Source organism: Trachurus japonicus, chromosome 12 (genome assembly GCF_045865225.1).
Source record: "Trachurus japonicus isolate A0001 chromosome 12, Traja_1.0".
Taxonomy (NCBI): Eukaryota; Metazoa; Chordata; class Actinopteri; order Carangiformes; family Carangidae; genus Trachurus; species Trachurus japonicus.
Window position 1 is genome coordinate 18,828,483 of NC_140918.1, and position 17,260 is coordinate 18,845,742.

Below are 17,260 nucleotides of genomic sequence, written 5' to 3' on the forward strand. Positions count from 1 at the left end.
CACACAGTATGTGACAACCAGAGCTCTGAGCAGAAACAGAGTCTCATGACTTGTGCCAGGAGAAAGTTGATCTTTGGAAAGATTTTACATGTCAGCACATGTGAGCAGATGCAGATACGGGCAGAGTGTCACCACTGTTATGTGCTGAGAGCAGGGCACATGTTTTCATTGAAGAAGTACGTGTCCTCACAGCCAGAGTTCAGTCAAAGAAAAACGTCTTTGTAACGATTATAATTTTAAGACTTGACTTCTCACAAACCTGCTTTTTATCATATGCAGTGTCAAATTAGAATAAAGAAATTTGTTATCTACTCTCCAGACTAGTCTGGCTTTGATGAATCTATGCTCTATTTATTTTTGTGTTCTTTTTTCCTCAGACATCAAAAGACGACCTGATCCAAACAGACTTCGAGGGTGCACTCAAATTCTTTCGTGTCCCGGTTCCAAAGAGGTACCGCTCTGAGGAAAATGCAAAGAAACTGATGGAACTGGCCTGTAGCATGAAGGTGAGTGCAGAGGAGAGGAGAGTAATGTCTCAATGCACTATGACCATGTAGTATCTGCAGCTTGTCACAGTGACGTGCATCATACAAACACACTTAAGATTTAAAGTCTTTTACTAACCCTGAGTCCACAGTTAATGGTCTTCAAAATATTCAGAAACTTCAAATAGTAATAGATCTGGATTACTGCAAAGTTAAACCTTTCATATCAAATCACCAAAGCTTGATTAATCATTATAGTACCATGAGAGATTATATATTTTTTACGGTCAGAAGCCTTTATTTTACTTCAGCAGTGCTACTGAAATACCAGTAGGGGTCACTGTTGAACTTAAGACAAGCTTAATAGATGCTGTGCACACACACGAACCCCAAGCACTCACACTTGCTTCTCTCTTTCTGTCTGTATGTCTCTTAAACACACACACACACACACACCTGTGTCCTGACCTGTTTTAAACAGTCTGTCCTAGTTTAGAGGGCCTGACTTCTTTGAAGGTAACTTTGGGCAGAGATATTTATTAGCACAAACTCTGTAAAGGAGCACACAGAGAGAGAGATGTGAACTCTTTGGTTTGCTGTTGCAGAGGCGGGCATCAAGGAGAGGCACACAGTGAGCAGAGAAAAATCCACTGGCCTAGCTGCGTGGTCCCACGGGTGTTTGAGCACTCATTTCAACTGTATCAGTTCTCAATATATATGATACTTTTAAACTGATCAGCCTGTCAGACGAGAGGCAAACATACTGTTGAAGCATAATCTAATACTTTGTGCTAGTTTGAGATCATTATGTAATCACCTACTAAAGTAATAATGTAATAATAATTTATTAAATTATTACGTTTTGCAGTGGTTGTGTTTTAAAGGGGTTTTCTTGCAACCATTTGAATAAAATACTACCATGTAGTTACATAAAAGCTGCATGAACCTTTTACTTCATACAGCTTTAAGAAGCTATTTGCAGCACATTATTTGGCAAGAGAAAGTAATTCCAAGAAGTCATCTGACAAATTGACCTCAGTGAGCACTGTAATGTTGGAGCTGAGTCGAGGTAGGCTAATCTGAATCTAAAGCTTGGATGTCACTATAGCAGGATTTACTGACCAGATTACTGGCAACCTCATTGACTGACGACAAATCTTTCTGGTTTGCCCAGTGCTCTAAGTTTACTTGTAGTTTTAGCTCTGATTTTCCAGGTACATATAGTCAGTGCCCAATATATCTCATAGTACTGCTTAAAATACATTTTAAAGTTTGGATTATTGCATTTAAAGCAGAAGTAAGTGGAATGTTTGTGTTAATATAAGTCTTAAATAGTTATATCTTCCGACAGCAATCACTTACATAGAGTGTTTGGTCCGAAACACGGGTCTGTCAGTCACTCTGCTCTGCTGTAAGCCGAGGAGAAAACTTCTTGTATACTTCCTTGTATCCTACAACCTTTATCCAATGAGGAGAGAGAACAGCATGAAGGGCTGTGTGTGCAGCCAAGGGATGCGCGTGAATGTGGTGATGTAGGGACGAGGGTGGGGGCTGCTAACTCCATTGGCTGACAAGAAGTTAGCCAAAATGACCGGATCGCTTACTTCTGCTTTAAATGACCGACCTGAGAATGAACACGTATATATCTTTATGAGCAAAAAAAATAAGTTTAAGGGGTGCTGTATTAGTTACATTGATATTTTTTAAAAGATGGTATTTATATACCAAAGATTAAGGTCAAACATCCTGGTGTGTGATCCCTGGAGTTTTCACTTCTTCCTCCCCTGCTTCATCACCATCAAAGCAAAATCTTGATCATAGCGATCCTGTCTCAGGTAGAGAAAAAAGAGGTGGGAGGGAGGTTAAGGTATCACCAAGATGGTGTATCTATTTCTAAACTATAGCGCAGTGATGATGGTAGTTGGTTGTCTGTGAGTCTTAGATGTTATTAGGAAAGAGACTATTTACTTCATAATTGTGGTCAAAGGTAATTAAAATTTCAATCGTTTTTTTCTGAGTGTGAGGCAAAATACATCCATAAACGACAGTCGGGTCAAAGAATTAATGCAGGAGACAATCAGGGGGTCAAACCAGGGTTATTTGTGTTGTTCCGGTGTGTAGTTGTTACACCTACTTTGTCCACTTATCTGCCAACCTCTTGACTTGCTAAGCTGATATATGCAAATTGTTCAGGGAATTAAAATGGAAATCATGAACGCCTGCAGTTCTTTTTTTTTTCTTTGCTTGTCAACAATTTTGTTTACCTTTGTGTTTTCATTTCTGTGTCCATAAGCCTCACAGTGCTTGACTTTCTACCTAGCACACATGGACATGTATGCATAGGTGTGTTTGGTGAACGCTCAGGCTCACTAAACTTCAGAGCGGCAGCAGTGAAGCGAGGGTTGTACTACAGTAGATTTTTGTTTCAGACCAGAAGAGGATGATCAGCAACTCACCTGAGAGAGCAGGTGGTTTTACAATAAGCCTCTTCTAGTTCCAAGTGTACAGGAAACTATAGTGACGTCTCTTGTAAATTTATAATTGATCCAAACAAGCCTCGTAAGATGAGAGATATGTTACATCTATAAATTATGGCTGTACTTGACAGAGGTGGATGCTTGGTTCCTAATTGCTTTTCTAAGTAGTTACTCCTGGAGACCCAGCTGTCTGTCAGTGCTGCGAGGAAGAGAGGATGAAAAAAGAATGAGAAAGGAGATGGATAAGTCCTGCCCTTAGTCACCTCCTGTACTTTTTCCTGTTCCTTTTTTTTGTCTTCATTTACAGAGCCAGAACGTGTGACTGTGCTCACACTAAGACACACATACACACGCAGTAGGACAACATGTGGGCCATGCTGCCCCAGTTCTGCCTGCATCATTAAGTGATGAGAGCTGGGAACATTTGGATCATCTGATATCCTGTAGTTTAACACTAAACCTGAGATTGTGGCATACACATGCAGGCAACCAGGCGTACATGCAGCAGCAACAGCGCTTTGATGTCGCAGCTGCTACTAGATGCATTAAAATCCACAAAACGACAAACATGTCTTAGTTTGTGGACATTGGTGGTTTTTTCTCTTTGCTGAACATAGTTTTCATTGTATGGTAGCTGTCTTTTAAAAAGGCCAATGTAGTGCATGCAGCGGTGGGTAGTGAAAGGTCCGTTGATGAGACTGCCTAAAAGCAGTGTGTGTGTGTGTGTGTGTGTGCAACTGCAGCTGTAGGGATGAATGTGACTGTGGGTGTGTGTTTGGGGTTTTAAATGGGACACTGTTTGCTGTTTTGGGCGATCTGAGGTGTACCACTGAACCTGAACTCTCCGTGCTGAATGTTCATTGGGTCAACAACAAGATGGTGAAAGTGTGAGCTACTGAAAATTCACTACACCTACCTACCAAAACCGCAAAATGACACAAAAAGAATTGTTTGTAAGTGATCATACAATGTAATCTGACGTTAGACACTACAATGGCCCCTCGATTGGAGGCTCAAAATGTTATGTAGAAGCTACATCTAGGACTTTCCTGGACAGTCTCTATAAAACTATAAGGTGACAATAGGCTTTGGATTGCCTACACTTTAAACAGCGATCTCTCAGTGTACCAGCTTGCCAGACAGAAATAAACAGCCGTAAATTGTGCAGTAATCGCTGCATATGTTCCATTACATCTTATTCAAATTGCTGGGCAGGAGTAAAGAACAGCACAGTCCAACAAGGATTATAAATCTTGTGGTTTTGTTTACAAATGATTGTAAAGACCTCCCTCTGGCAGCCGCCTTTAAGTGAAGGAGCCAGAGACCACTGGGCTAGTTTTTTTTATTGCCATTCTTCACCATGTGTGTATTTGTGGTTGTTCTTAATACAGCGTTTCTCCCCCTCCTGCTGTCCAACAGATCAGCCAGAAGAAGCTGAAGAAGTTTGAGAAGGAGTACCACACCATCAGAGAGCAGCAAGAGCAGCAGGAGGCCCCCATCGAGAGATACGAGGTAGAGACGGGCGTGAATTCAATGACTCCTTCACAAAATAAATGAACATAAATTAGATATGGTGACATGATCTCACTATCAGAATAAAAAAACCCTAATGTGCGTGTTCTGGCAAATGCAGAAAACTTTTTTATCTGTGTTCTTAACACATTATTTTTAAAGAGTTGCACCAATTATGTCAGCAGCACAGCAAGATGAAAGAGAGAGGGAGGCGAGCACTATTTATTATTTCCTACTATTGAATCCAAAGTGTAACATTTGATCTCACAGCTCTGCAACTCATAAATATAGATAATGCGTTGCGTTGCTATTACAAAGTACTGTTGTAATCTAAATGAGGATGTATTTCAGTGTTAAATTTGCCTCTGCCAATACTTTTGTTTTGTTTTTTTTGTTTTTTTTATTCAAAGTTGCTGTATGTAAAACTGTCAAAACAAGCGCCATATTCACAGTATATCAATTTTATTTACGATAGACCTTGACAGTCCTTGTTCCAGAAAGACAAAGTACCAGGCAGTGAAAAAGCCATTAATTGTACATGGCCATATGTCATCTCAAGGGTAACAGGCTGGTTGTATACAGAACAAGATCATCAGTTACACTGACTTGAGTTCCTCTGAGTTTGCTCTTAAAATGGTCCCAGCAAGCAAACATCAAACATCAGTTTTTTTGTATGTATGTGTTTTATATACTCCAGCCATTAAATCATGGTATAATTGGTTTAATCAGCCTTTTGATCCTCATGTGAAGATGCACATGTATGTAGATCATTCAGCATGAAGAAACTCACTTGAATGTTTCATATATACTGCACAATATTATACTCATTATTGCAGAGTCATAGGCTCAACACTGTAGATAAGCAGGAAGATTTGCTCTGAAATGAAAAACGTGTGAATAATGGAGGAAGAAACATGTAGAAAAATGTTGCCCTGGTGTTTAATAGTGTTTAGAGGAAGGAACAGCTCCAGAGTTCATAATATCTAGACTTCTTCCTCTTTACTCTTCTGCTGGGAAAATGTTCTGTACACAAGTGTCAGTTTTTTTTTTTTTTACACACAACTGCCTGTCGCTGTTAATTATGTACAACCAGGTTATGCTTAGTTAAACATTACAGACGACCCACTGTGCAATTACGCTCTCACCTGATCACAGTTAACTTTTGCACTTGCACAATCTCATTCTGTAATGTTGTTGCCTTGCTTTAGACACCTCAGAGCCAGGAAGAGATGCTTACACATTCATTTGCAACTCTTCATGATTAACTCCTTCTTCCCTGCCCGCCTCTCTCTTCACTGTCCTTCCTCTTTCGTGCCCTTTCACTTCTCTCCGTTCATATGCTCTTCTGGTTTGCTATCCCATTGTCTTGATCTGCTTCACTGTGTTGATTTTAAACAATCTGTCTTTCCTTCCTTTTCTTCTGACCTCCCTCTCCTCCTCCTTCCATCTTTCCCTCCTTGTATCCAGCGGGAAAACCGTCGTCTGCAGGAGGCTAACATGCGTCTGGAGCAGGAGAACGACGACCTGGCACATGAGTTAGTCAGCAGCAAGATAGCTCTCCGCAAAGACCTGGACAACGTAAGCCAAAGAGAGATAATACTTTTGTGCAAGTTTTGTGAGCGAGAATGTTTAACACATTTGACTCGTCACTGTTCTGAGGAGACGGTTCATGTGGCAACTTATTTTGCAAGAACTGAAACAGTGAAATTGTGTGTTTGTGCAATAGAAACACATACTGTATGTATATGTGGCAAACACTTTATTTTGACTGAGCCTTAATTTACACAAGGGCTTAGTGATATACAAAAACAGGGAATTCCTTTGTCAGATATTGCGATGACTCATGATTTCAGTGAGATAGAGATTTTTGGATTTTATTCGCACTGCAAAAAATCCAAAAGTGATGATGATGTGATTTTTTGCTGAAGCCCGTACCAAACAAACATGTTCCCTTACGCTAGCAAAATATGGTATGTAGGCCAGGACATCTCTGTAGCAGCACAATAGTGGTATGTTGTGACATATTTTAGTGTTATCACAACATTGCAGCTCCTGCGATTAGGATATTACATTTGGCCATATTGTGATTTCAATAATATTTTGATAAAAATTTTCAGGTCAAATTTACACTGTGTCAAAATGGTATTAGTGAATGTGTGTGTGTGTGTTTGTACGGTAAGGGAGAGAACATAGTGTCCGTTTGTGTGTGTCGTAGTTTGACTTTCTTCAAAGAAAAAAAATGTGTTAGAGAGAAAAGTAAGAGGAAAGTAGGACAAGTCTAACTTTCACTGACCTTGAACATTGAGTTATTTTGTCTGTGTGTGTGTTTGTGTTGATGCGTTTCAGGCAGAGGAAAAGGCAGATGCCCTGAATAAAGAGTTGCTGCTGACCAAACAGAAACTAGTGGACTCTGAGGACGAGAAGAGGCGACTGGAGGAGGAGTCTGCTCAGGTTAGACCCTAAATCTCCACTTGCTGAGGAAAACCTCTTCCCAAACCCAGCTGATGTTTAAAATATGGGTTTTATTTTAAACTTCAGGTTAGGGTTACAGATAGTAGGAAAGTGTCAGGAGGACTATTGAAAAACACATTCCCAGGTGTCTCTTTCTGTGAGATGGAAGTGTCTATCTCATGGAACCGACAGATAGAGTCACTGTCTGCAGGTTTTCATTCAAACCAGACACAGCAACACCTGATTTTACTGGTAAGATGTCTTTCTCTGGATTGTTATTCAGCGTGTTCACCTGCTGTTTTAGTTTGGTGGGAATAAAAACATGCAGACTCATGGTAAGTGCTTTGTTGTCTGTTGATCGATTATACTGTTCTTTTAAAACAAGGCTGCAGTGTATATTTTCTAAGGTAGCGGTGCTGATGCTCATGCTGAGACTAGAGCCACAGTCAAACAGAAGTCAGAAATGATATCTGTAAAGACCAAACCTTAACAAAAACAGCCATGATGTGAATCTGATTTTAGTCCTGTCAGACCTTCAGCAGTAAGATTCAATTCATCTATTCGCCCCTGTATTTGTGTGTCTCTATGTGTCTATTTGCCAGTTGCATATTCTCTCTGTTTGCCTCTCTAAATACTATCTCTTTAAACTCGGCCAAGCTACTTTTACTCTGTCTGTATAGTGAAGAATCTAATTTAATCCATTTCCCTATTTTGATGTGGATAAATTGGTTCCTGCTTCCTTTATTATTATGTTGTTTCTATAAGACACATACGCTCCCCAGTAAAGCCTTCAAAGTCAGAGTGTGTCATGCCGTCTTACATGTTGATTTCCTTGAGTTCAGTGAAGAAAGCCCTCGGAGGCAGAGGACAAACCTGCTGCCCTCTGTTCCCATGTGTGTTCAGTGCTGTCCTCCAAACGCCTCCTGTCGTCTTCCGTGTGTCGGGAGCTGTCAGTGATGTATGTGCTCGCATGGAGGTTGTGTGGAGGGCGTGACTTTGCCCCGAGCGTCACATCTGCCAATACCTTCCTCTGTCTTCTTTACATTTCATGGCAGTCACACGGTCTCTGGGGCTTCGGATTCAGCTCATGTCCTTGGTCTCTGCCCTGCAACATCCTAACTCTATCTTTGCATCCACAGCTGAAGGAGATGTGCAGACGAGAGCTTGATAAATCGGAATCAGAGATTAAGAAGAACGGCTCCATTATTGGAGAATATAAGCAGGTATGTCTTGTGTGTCTGAAACCTTTAGATACACTTAAATGTAAAAGTTTCCTTCCACTTTGCTTATACACACACATATACGTATATAGGCTTTGCATTTCATAACACACAGTACTCTTTCCTTGCAAGTATATTTCAGAGAAGTGAAACTGTGGTGGACCCACCCAGTTTTTTTGACGTGTGATGTTTCACTTCAGATCCAACATCATAACTCCTTTTACAATCTGCATAACCTCCGCCCATCTCACCAGCCCCAGCCATGATGAAAAGGAACATTATGAAATTAATCTAAAATCTGCCTGAATGAATAGGAAGACAAGAATAAATATAACAGTAATATTATACCTAATACATTATAAACCTGGGGCCGTATTCACAAAGAATCTTAAGGTTAAAAGTAGCTCCTAAGGGCCGAATTTAGGAGCAACTCCTAAAAAAAGTGGGCGTGTCAGTCTTAAATTTAGGACTCCTAGTTTTTTAAAATAAGAGTAATTCACAAAGTATTTTATGCCTAAAAGTAGCTCCTAAGTCTGGGAGAGCTTAAAAGTCCTCGTGAGGACTCCTAACTCAGTAAGACCTATTCACAAAGAATCTGAAATGGCTGCAGCCAGGCAAATGTATGGAGGACTGCGAATTGCTGCAGAGGGGGAAGCTGGAGCACCTGCCCCTTTGCTCGTTGATGCCCAAAGTGCCTTTTTGTCGGTGTTTATTTTTTATTTTTTTGTCATCTACAACATTTTCGCTATAAAACGGGAGGAGTGACGGTGACGAACTGTCCAATATAGGCGTCACAACGGTCGGACCGAGGTAACTGCGACTGCTGCGATGCAGTCGTGCTGATGTGAGCCAAAAATATTTTTAAAAGGTTGGTGGGTGCGCTAAACACATGTTAGTAGTAATAGCTCACGTGATAAGGCTGCTCCCCCAATAAACTAAACTTATTGTCAGTGTGGGTTCAAATCCTGCTATAGGCCACAAATGTGGGTAATGCATTTTCTTTTCTCATCATTATTATGATCACCATATAATATTAGGGCTGTCAACGAATGTGAAAATTAATATTAAAATGTGGGAAGAAAAAAAACAGCGGCTGCTTTGCGAGTGGACGCACTGACCCTCATAGAGTTGCATTTGCACAGCGTCACACTGCAGAAAGTGAGACGCGACAAAAACTGTAGCAGAAAGATGCAGATGGCAGAGAGAAAGTCAGAAAGTTCAGAGCCCAACTCGGCAGCAGAGACAGTGGTTTGGACTCGAAGCTGTCTGAAAAGCCCCGTCGGACCTGACGGCAAAAAAAAAAAAAAAAAAAGTGTAGCGGAGCGGCTGCGAGGAGGAGGAGGAGGAGGAGGGAGGGGGGCGCCGCCGGCACTCAACAACCAATCACCGTGTTGAGCGCCTCGAATTCGTGCACGAGAATTGACGTAATCCATAGCAACGGGGCGTCACCAGGGGCGTCACTCTTAGTTTGCTCTTAGTGATTTATCCTTAGTAAGAGTAGGTCTCAGCTGCTTTGTGAATAGCTTTTAAGAAAAAACTCCTACGTAAAAACTTTTAGTGCGAGTTAGGAGCACTGCTAGCGGTAAGATAAAAGGCTTTGTGAATACGGCCCCTGGACTGTAGAACTGTCTAAAGATTTTCACTTCAAACTATATGCAGAGCATTTTCCGAAGCTAAAACAGATGAAATACAATAAGCCAGGCCAGGAATAATGGAACTTAAAGATAATAAATAAAATCTTAAAATTGATTCTAGATCCTACTAGCAGCCAGTTTAAACAAATAGAAGTACTGTAGGTGCAGATTGGTTCCTAGTTCTGTGCAGCTGTGCTGCTGTTTTCCAGTAACAAGAAGTTAACTAGACACAAATGATTTAAAGACTCTTTGAATTTATTATAATCTGTGGCACAGAATGAATTTTATGAGGATCCTTAAAATCTAAAGTAGATGAACAGAAAGCTGCTCATTGATCTGGAAGAAGCACTGAACAGAGGAGCTTCGCTAATTAATGATGGAAGTGCACACAAAACAGAGTAAAACTGCACAAGTAGTTTAGCAATTACTGGTCAAATATGAATGTGCAGTAATCCTGCGGGTTCATCTTTGAGTGTGGCCAGATTTATGTAAAGAGGTAGTAGATACAGTGACCAACTTGATATTTAACAAGACTGCAGAAACACACACACATATTAAATATTATGGGAGCCTAAAGGGTCAAACGGTATGTTTGAATTCCTCCGTTGTCTCGTGATATCAAGATAATTTTCCTCCATCTTCCCGTGATAACGAAATAATTTTCCTCCATTTTCTCGAGATAATGAGATAATTTTCCTCAGTTTTCCAGCGATAACGAGATAATTAATTGGAGAGATAATGAATGAAACGTGATAGGCCTGAGATTTCCATCACATGTGACATGTCATGCTGACTGACGTCTCCTTGAACACCATTGTACTGTAGGTAACGTTAAGCCTAGTTCTCTCACTAGCGAGCCATCAAGTGAGCTGGCAAACAGCTGTTGTAACATTAATTCATTCCTTGCACAATTTTTTGGTCGAAGCCACTTTGTTTTTATTGAATGTGTATTGAGCGTCTTGGTCTGATCCTTTCATATTTTTGCAAGGCCAAACAGTCATTACTAATAAGATACAGCACCAACCTCGCAATGACTGGTTTGGTTTATTTTATGTAGCATTACTTTTTTGTCTGTTTTGGTGAGATTTATGTGGCTCATCCTGAAGTCTGGATTTTTGAGGACTGAGCCATGCGATCCTCTCCTCGACATCTCTTTCCCTATTTGGCTTCTCTTTTCATATCGGAAGCTCTGATCAAACCATTACTGTGGCAAGACTAGATATAAATATTTAAGGCTGGTATAAGAGCGATCTGTTTTCACTCATTCATCTAGTTTGTGAAGCAGAAATATCTAATTTTACAAACCGTCCCTGAGCTGAACCCAGAGCCTTTGATGCCTGAGTTTGTGAGCATATTTTGAGGTCCTGTGTCTGAATTCCTCTTACGGTGATTTTCGTCCTTTCAGATCTCATCCTGTCACTTAATGCTTAAATATAAACCCCTCCAGATCAAGTACTATTACCATCAGCACAGAGACATTATGCAACAATCCAGCTCGTATTGCTCCCTGTGCGACCAGACAGAAATAGCAAGAGACTAATTTAGAAACAGACCTTAACTTCACCTGAGACTAAAAATATTTGCAACGGATTGGAATTGACAGCAGACCTGAAAACTGGTGACAAGAGCCATTGTAGAGGAGAGAGGGTTTGATGGGTGTGTGTTTGTGTGTATTTTGGTTGAAAGCAGCCTTCAGATTGCTAGTATGCAGCTGGGAGCCGAGCAGAGCTAAGTGTGAAAATGGGGCTTCTTCAAAAAATAGTCCTTTTTGTGACAGGGAGGAAGAGGGTGATAGATGAAGAGAGGCTGGAAATGAACAGAAGTCTGTGCAGGAGAGAGCAGAGGGAGGACAGTAGCTTTCAATCCTCTGGGATTGACAAGTTGAGGAATGCCCCAAAATAGCCTGCATTGTTTTCCAACCCAGATAACTCAAATTATTCTTCAAATAGCATTTTCCTTTTTCAGTGGCTGTGAATGCCAAGTTTCTTTTTGTGGGATCAGAGCCAAAAAAAAAAAAAAAAAGCTTTGTGTGCTAATTGCCCCTCCAGCCCACACAGACAGAGAAACGTCTGTTAATGGCGAAGCTAAAAACAGTTGTTGAGTGTGTGCATTGTTACCCCTGTTATAAGAGCAGAGCCTGTGGAGTTAAAGTCAGGGTGGCCAGGAACTTTCCAGGTAACAGCAACATGCACCAGTGTTTATGTTTATAAGGTCCTGTTAGCACTATGTTTGTTTTAGAGGAAAAAATATTCTCAACATTTCTACAACTAACTGTTCAGCATTGAATTCTATATAATGTTATAAATGTGAAAAATAATACAAATTTCATGTGCTTACAATGTGCCCATTGTAAGCATATGCACTGGATACATGTATTATTGACAAAGTAAACAAACTTTGCCTCAGGCGGTTAAGTTACATCTGGACACAATGAATTATTGAGATGAAATGGTTAAAAGGAATAAGACTGAGATTGTTTATGGAAAAAAAAAGAAACGCATGAAAACAAAGAAATAGCCCATGGGTCCTAATCGTGGAGGATGAGAGACGAGCTCAAAATGAGTTCATTATGAATGTAGCACAGTAGTGTCAGAAATGAAGGTGAATAAAATGCCTGCTGTGGACAGAATGGTCCCTGGCCAAGCAGTTCGGGTTCGAGCTTCATAGAGTAAAAAAGATGCGCCGTATAATGTACAGCAGAAAATGTGTAAAAGAGCAGGAGAGAGAGCTGCAACATCAAGAGGGATAGGAGATCTGTAGTGAAGGAGGAAAGGTAGAGAGTAATGGCAGTTGATAGCGTGAGAAGGAGAAGATGACAGGAGAGAAAGCATAGAAGACATGTAGGAGGAGAAGGATGGAAATCTGCTCAGCTAAAGATACACTGATAGATGTATGGATTGATCTCTAAGGGAGGAGGATGAAGAGATAGACAGTATACGCTGCAAAGAGCGGGAGCAGATAGAGAGATCGTCTGTCTACAGAGAGGTGGGATGACCTGATGTACCCGCAGGGATGACTCATGTCACATTGATCTCGGTTCATCTGCAAGCTAGAGCTGTGTTTTGTGTGTGTTTGTGTTTATCAGGGTGTTTGAGCAGGAGAGGGGAAGAAGAAAAGACTCTGTATAATGCAAGAATGCACATGCGTACTCATGCATGTGCGTCCTGTGAACTCTGCTGGAAAAAGCATGACCTTATGACATGACTAATGGACTTAGAGTTAAGAGGATGAAGTCTCCTCCACAAAGACTGATTTATCTAGAGCCACGAACGGAGCTGGGAATGGGAAACATTAGACGTTGTGCAGTGTTATGTTCATTCAGGATGGGCAGAAATCATAACAGACAGTAAAAAAAAAAAAAACATCATCTCAGTGGAACAATGCACTACTCTCTTTGTCTCTGAAACCTGTTTTAACTGCAGTGGCACGGATTTGGTTTGAATTAACATGTCATTACAGATTTCTGTTATTTTGTCCCATTTTATTCAGTCTCTACCACAATAAAATACCCAAGTGTTTATCACATTGTTGCAAATCAGTGTGCTACTTATTCTTTACTTGAATATTTGCGTTTTGTGTTATTTTATATAAACCAAAATAAAAAAGGGATTTCACATAAACCCATATGGATATCTTATTTTTCTGACAATGAATCTTGACAAATGTTTCTGGGTTCTCTGGGCTGTCCTAAAAGTACTTAGTTGTGTTAAATTGATTCATGTACTGTATTTTCAGTAAGGCAATGGTGCAGCAGGCAGCAGAGCAGATATTGTTATATTGACTGGGAGACACACACAGTAGATGAATTGTTGATAGGTTGAAAACAGTGTTAAAGCACGTTACTGAACCAGTCCCCTGTTTTCTACTGTGTGTTTGCTTCCTATAGATCTGCTCCCAGCTGAGCGAACGACTGGAGAAACAACAGACGGCCAATCGAGGAGAGCTGGAGAAAATCCGGGTGAGTTGTGTGCAATCACACAAATACATGTACACACACGCACACTCAGGCTCACACTGCTGTCTACCCTCCAACACAGAGCTATACTGTAAGTGCAGCATAATTACAGAGCTCTGTTGTGAGCGACAAACACATGAATGTATGTGTACGTTTCTTTTACACGGTTCCTAATTGAACAATTAATGATGTAACTACAGAAACAGTGTCACATTATCACTGGCTAATGACTTAAGATGATGTAATGCAGTGTTGACTCTGTGTAAACCATGTGAACGATCCCTTCAACCCTTCCAGTTGCCAAACATTGAAGCTTAGTTTTCATTAACAAGGTTGAACTCACATAATGATCCATAAAATAGAACAAAAATGCCCAACAAAGATATTTTCTGACCATCATTTACATAACTTGGATTTTATTTATCAGACATGAACTTCTCAGTCTATGGTAGAGTTGATTTGAAGTGAGATTTTACTGTGCAAAGCACGTCCACTGGCGTCTTTACTGATATAAGACCAGCAAAATCCAGCTGTTAACCTCCATGTCGAACATATGAGCCTGAAATGCACAGGAAGTCTTTGATCTCTTACCCTGAGTCTGCATGTACAGGATGTTAAGTAAACTTAAACTTAACTTAAAAGACCTTTATTGTCCTTGCGGAAATTTGTGCTGCACAGCAGCTCAACAATCATCACAATCCCACTCAACACATATCATACTTAGACAAATCATACATTAAAAAAAAAAAAAAAAGAAGCATCATACGTATAAATAAAAGTAAAAGTCAAGGTGTGTGCAAGAGTCCAGGGATCCCGTAATGTGTGGGTGTGAATGTGTGTGCATGATTAAGATATGGGGGGGGGGGGGGGGGTCAGCGCGAGTTGTTTAGTAGAGCCGTGGAGTGAGGGACAAAGGAAAACTTATATTTAGCAGTAAGTAGCATGTCGCCACGTTGTTGTCATGACTGGCAATGAAATCAAAGCTTTTCAGGGGAGAACTAGGAGGTAGCACAAGGAGCCAGTGAAAGACATCGCACTTGCACACTTGGCTCATGGACTGTTTGTGTAGACTGTAACTGGGAGAGAGGCCATTTTGGCTCGAAGCTCTATCAGGGCTGGCCAGAGACTCACAAAAGGACAGAGAAAGGGTTTATTACACCAAGGACAAGTCCTGTAAAGGATGCAGCAGGGCCTGTGTGTGCGTGTGCGTGTACAGTACATGCCCTTCTATCATCTTGTTTGTACTTGTGCTTTTTTTTTCTTTCATTACTCACCAATAATGATGCAGCAAAGGCAATAAAACTGTCAGCAACTGCAATTAGAATTGATACAGGGAAGCAGTGGATAATATACAGTATAATTGCAACGTACAACAATGTTAATTAGAGATGTTCAAATAATATACTGACACACTTATTCACTAAAACTCTATTCAAAGTGACGACAGAAACAATTTCAGCTCGGGCGCTCTGCTGCTTCATTAATACTCCCATCCACTTCTGCAGCGACGAGCCGTCTGTAAAAACATTATGTGTAATTACTGCTCAGTTTTAAACTCGGTTGACAGTTAATCCAAATGAAATGTAATATTGTGATGAAAAATTCATTTTAAGGGAATATCTCAACCAAACATAGTCAACTGTTATTTCTAAGGCACATATCTTTTACTGTTAAGTATGGTAGACAGTGTGACTTGTTAGTGAAACCCAGGCACTAATCTAGCTGCAGTACAGGATGCAGCCACTTTAATAGGACCCAGGTGATTCAGCGCCAGCAGCACTGTTGTTATTAGGTTTGGTGGCCGTGAGCATTAGGAGGAGCAAGTAAAGTGAGAGAGCCCTGTGCTGCACTAGCATTGTCTTAGTGATCTAAGGAGTATTTTTCCACCTGCAGTAAGGTTTATTTGAGCATCACAGCAAAATCAGCACAAAAAAAGAAAAACCCCAGTGCTTCATTATGGCTCTCTTCACACTGATTTTCGGTTGCTCCCTGCTAAAATGCTGTGTACCCACTGAAAGCCCATCACATATACATGGGCACCCAAAAAGAGCTTTTTGACTAAAGGGTGGGTGGAGAGCAGCCCTGACCCAGCAGAGGAGGGAGGCATAGCTGGCTTGTTCGGCCACCACACTAATGAGGTGTCATGCTTCAGTAACTAAACAGAGCACTGTCTCATCTCATAGTGGAAAACTATTTCTACTGTAAGAATAACAGACGGGTGGCGCATTTCAGAGTGACATGGATGCATTCAATCTGGACATTTTGTTGTTGTTGTTTTTTCTTCTCTTCTCTTCTCTTCTCTTCTCTTCTCTTCTCTTCTCTTCTCTTCTCTTCTCTTCTCTTCTCTTCTCTTCTCTTTGTTGGCTACACATTTTCTGTGTCCACCAACAGTTGGCGTTTTCTTCTGGTTCATTTTTTATTGGTCTATATTTATTTTTTTTAAAAACTCCTCCTGCACACATGCTTTAAGTCTCAATAAAATGCTCAAGGTGTCCTTGCATCTCTCTCAGATCTTTGTCTTTGTCTCTCTATTTTGGATAAGTCTTTTTCAGCATTCCTTCCTTACTCATTAAATAAAAGCCTGGGTACAAGTGTCACCAGTTTATGTAACGGCGTTGGTGCCAGGCTATACAGTATCTTTACAGTATTTAGTGCCAGGCTATACAGTATCTTTATTTAACCTTCTTCCTTTGTTCCTTTACCTTGAGTCTTTCTTTCTTTCTTTACTTCCTACATTCATCTTCTGTTTTGTTGTATTTTTAATCTCCTCCATCTCAAAGGGGAGAGCTCTAGGAAGCTGATTGTTTCAACAAAAGAAGGAGCTTGTAAGGTCAGGGAGTGGTGTAAAGATGTAATTTATTGCCTTATTTTTTCCTCTAACCTTTTTCTATTTTTGTTTCTGTTTTTCTCATAACCTTCTCCAGTCCAAAGTGGAGGGCTGCGAGAAGTGCAGCAGTCTTTTCAACAAAGAGGGTCGTGTGCGGGCCGCTGTTACCACGGCGCCGGCCGGAGGGACTGAGGAGACGGACGAGGAGAAGGAGGGTTTGAAGAACCAGCTGAGGGAGATGGAGCTGGAACTGGCTCAGACCAAACTGCAGCTGGTGGAGGCTGAGTGCAAAATCCAGGTACACTAACACTCAGTTTTGATCCAAATCAAACTCAGACATGAAATCATAGCTTGATTTTAGATTGATATACATAAATGTTGCTGTAGACACAGTAAAAAAAAAAGTATAAATACAAAGGGACTTTCCTGCCACACTGTTCAACCCTCCAATCTAAATGCCAGAGCAGCTTGTGAGTCATGTCCTGTGTAGTTGTACAATAACAATATAACTTGAAGCACACTCTGCTCCCATCACGACTTACAAGCTGCTCCAGCCGACACGGAGGCCAATTATCAAACCGACCTCGACTCATAGTGAGTCTGCTGGTCTGGCCTTTGTTGCAGTCATACATTCAATAAGGCTTTGACGGCCTTTAAGAGGGTCCAAAGACAATTATGGGGAGGATATAGGAGGTTTGG

At 40.8% G+C, this 17,260-nt stretch overlaps 1 protein-coding gene across 2 annotated transcripts in view; it reads left to right on the top strand.

Annotated features, from left to right (window-relative positions):
- Window positions 1-17,260, top strand: part of rabgap1 (RAB GTPase activating protein 1) — a 77,204-nt gene that overhangs the window by 55,775 nt on the left and 4,169 nt on the right. For both annotated transcript variants that reach the window (XM_085793726.1, XM_085793727.1), the window contains 7 exons: window positions 378-506; window positions 4,382-4,474; window positions 5,942-6,052; window positions 6,821-6,925; window positions 8,065-8,148; window positions 13,666-13,737; window positions 16,659-16,859. In XM_085793726.1, coding sequence (XP_085649852.1) covers window positions 378-506; window positions 4,382-4,474; window positions 5,942-6,052; window positions 6,821-6,925; window positions 8,065-8,148; window positions 13,666-13,737; window positions 16,659-16,859 — 795 coding nt within the window. The remainder of the gene's footprint in view (window positions 1-377; window positions 507-4,381; window positions 4,475-5,941; window positions 6,053-6,820; window positions 6,926-8,064; window positions 8,149-13,665; window positions 13,738-16,658; window positions 16,860-17,260) is intronic.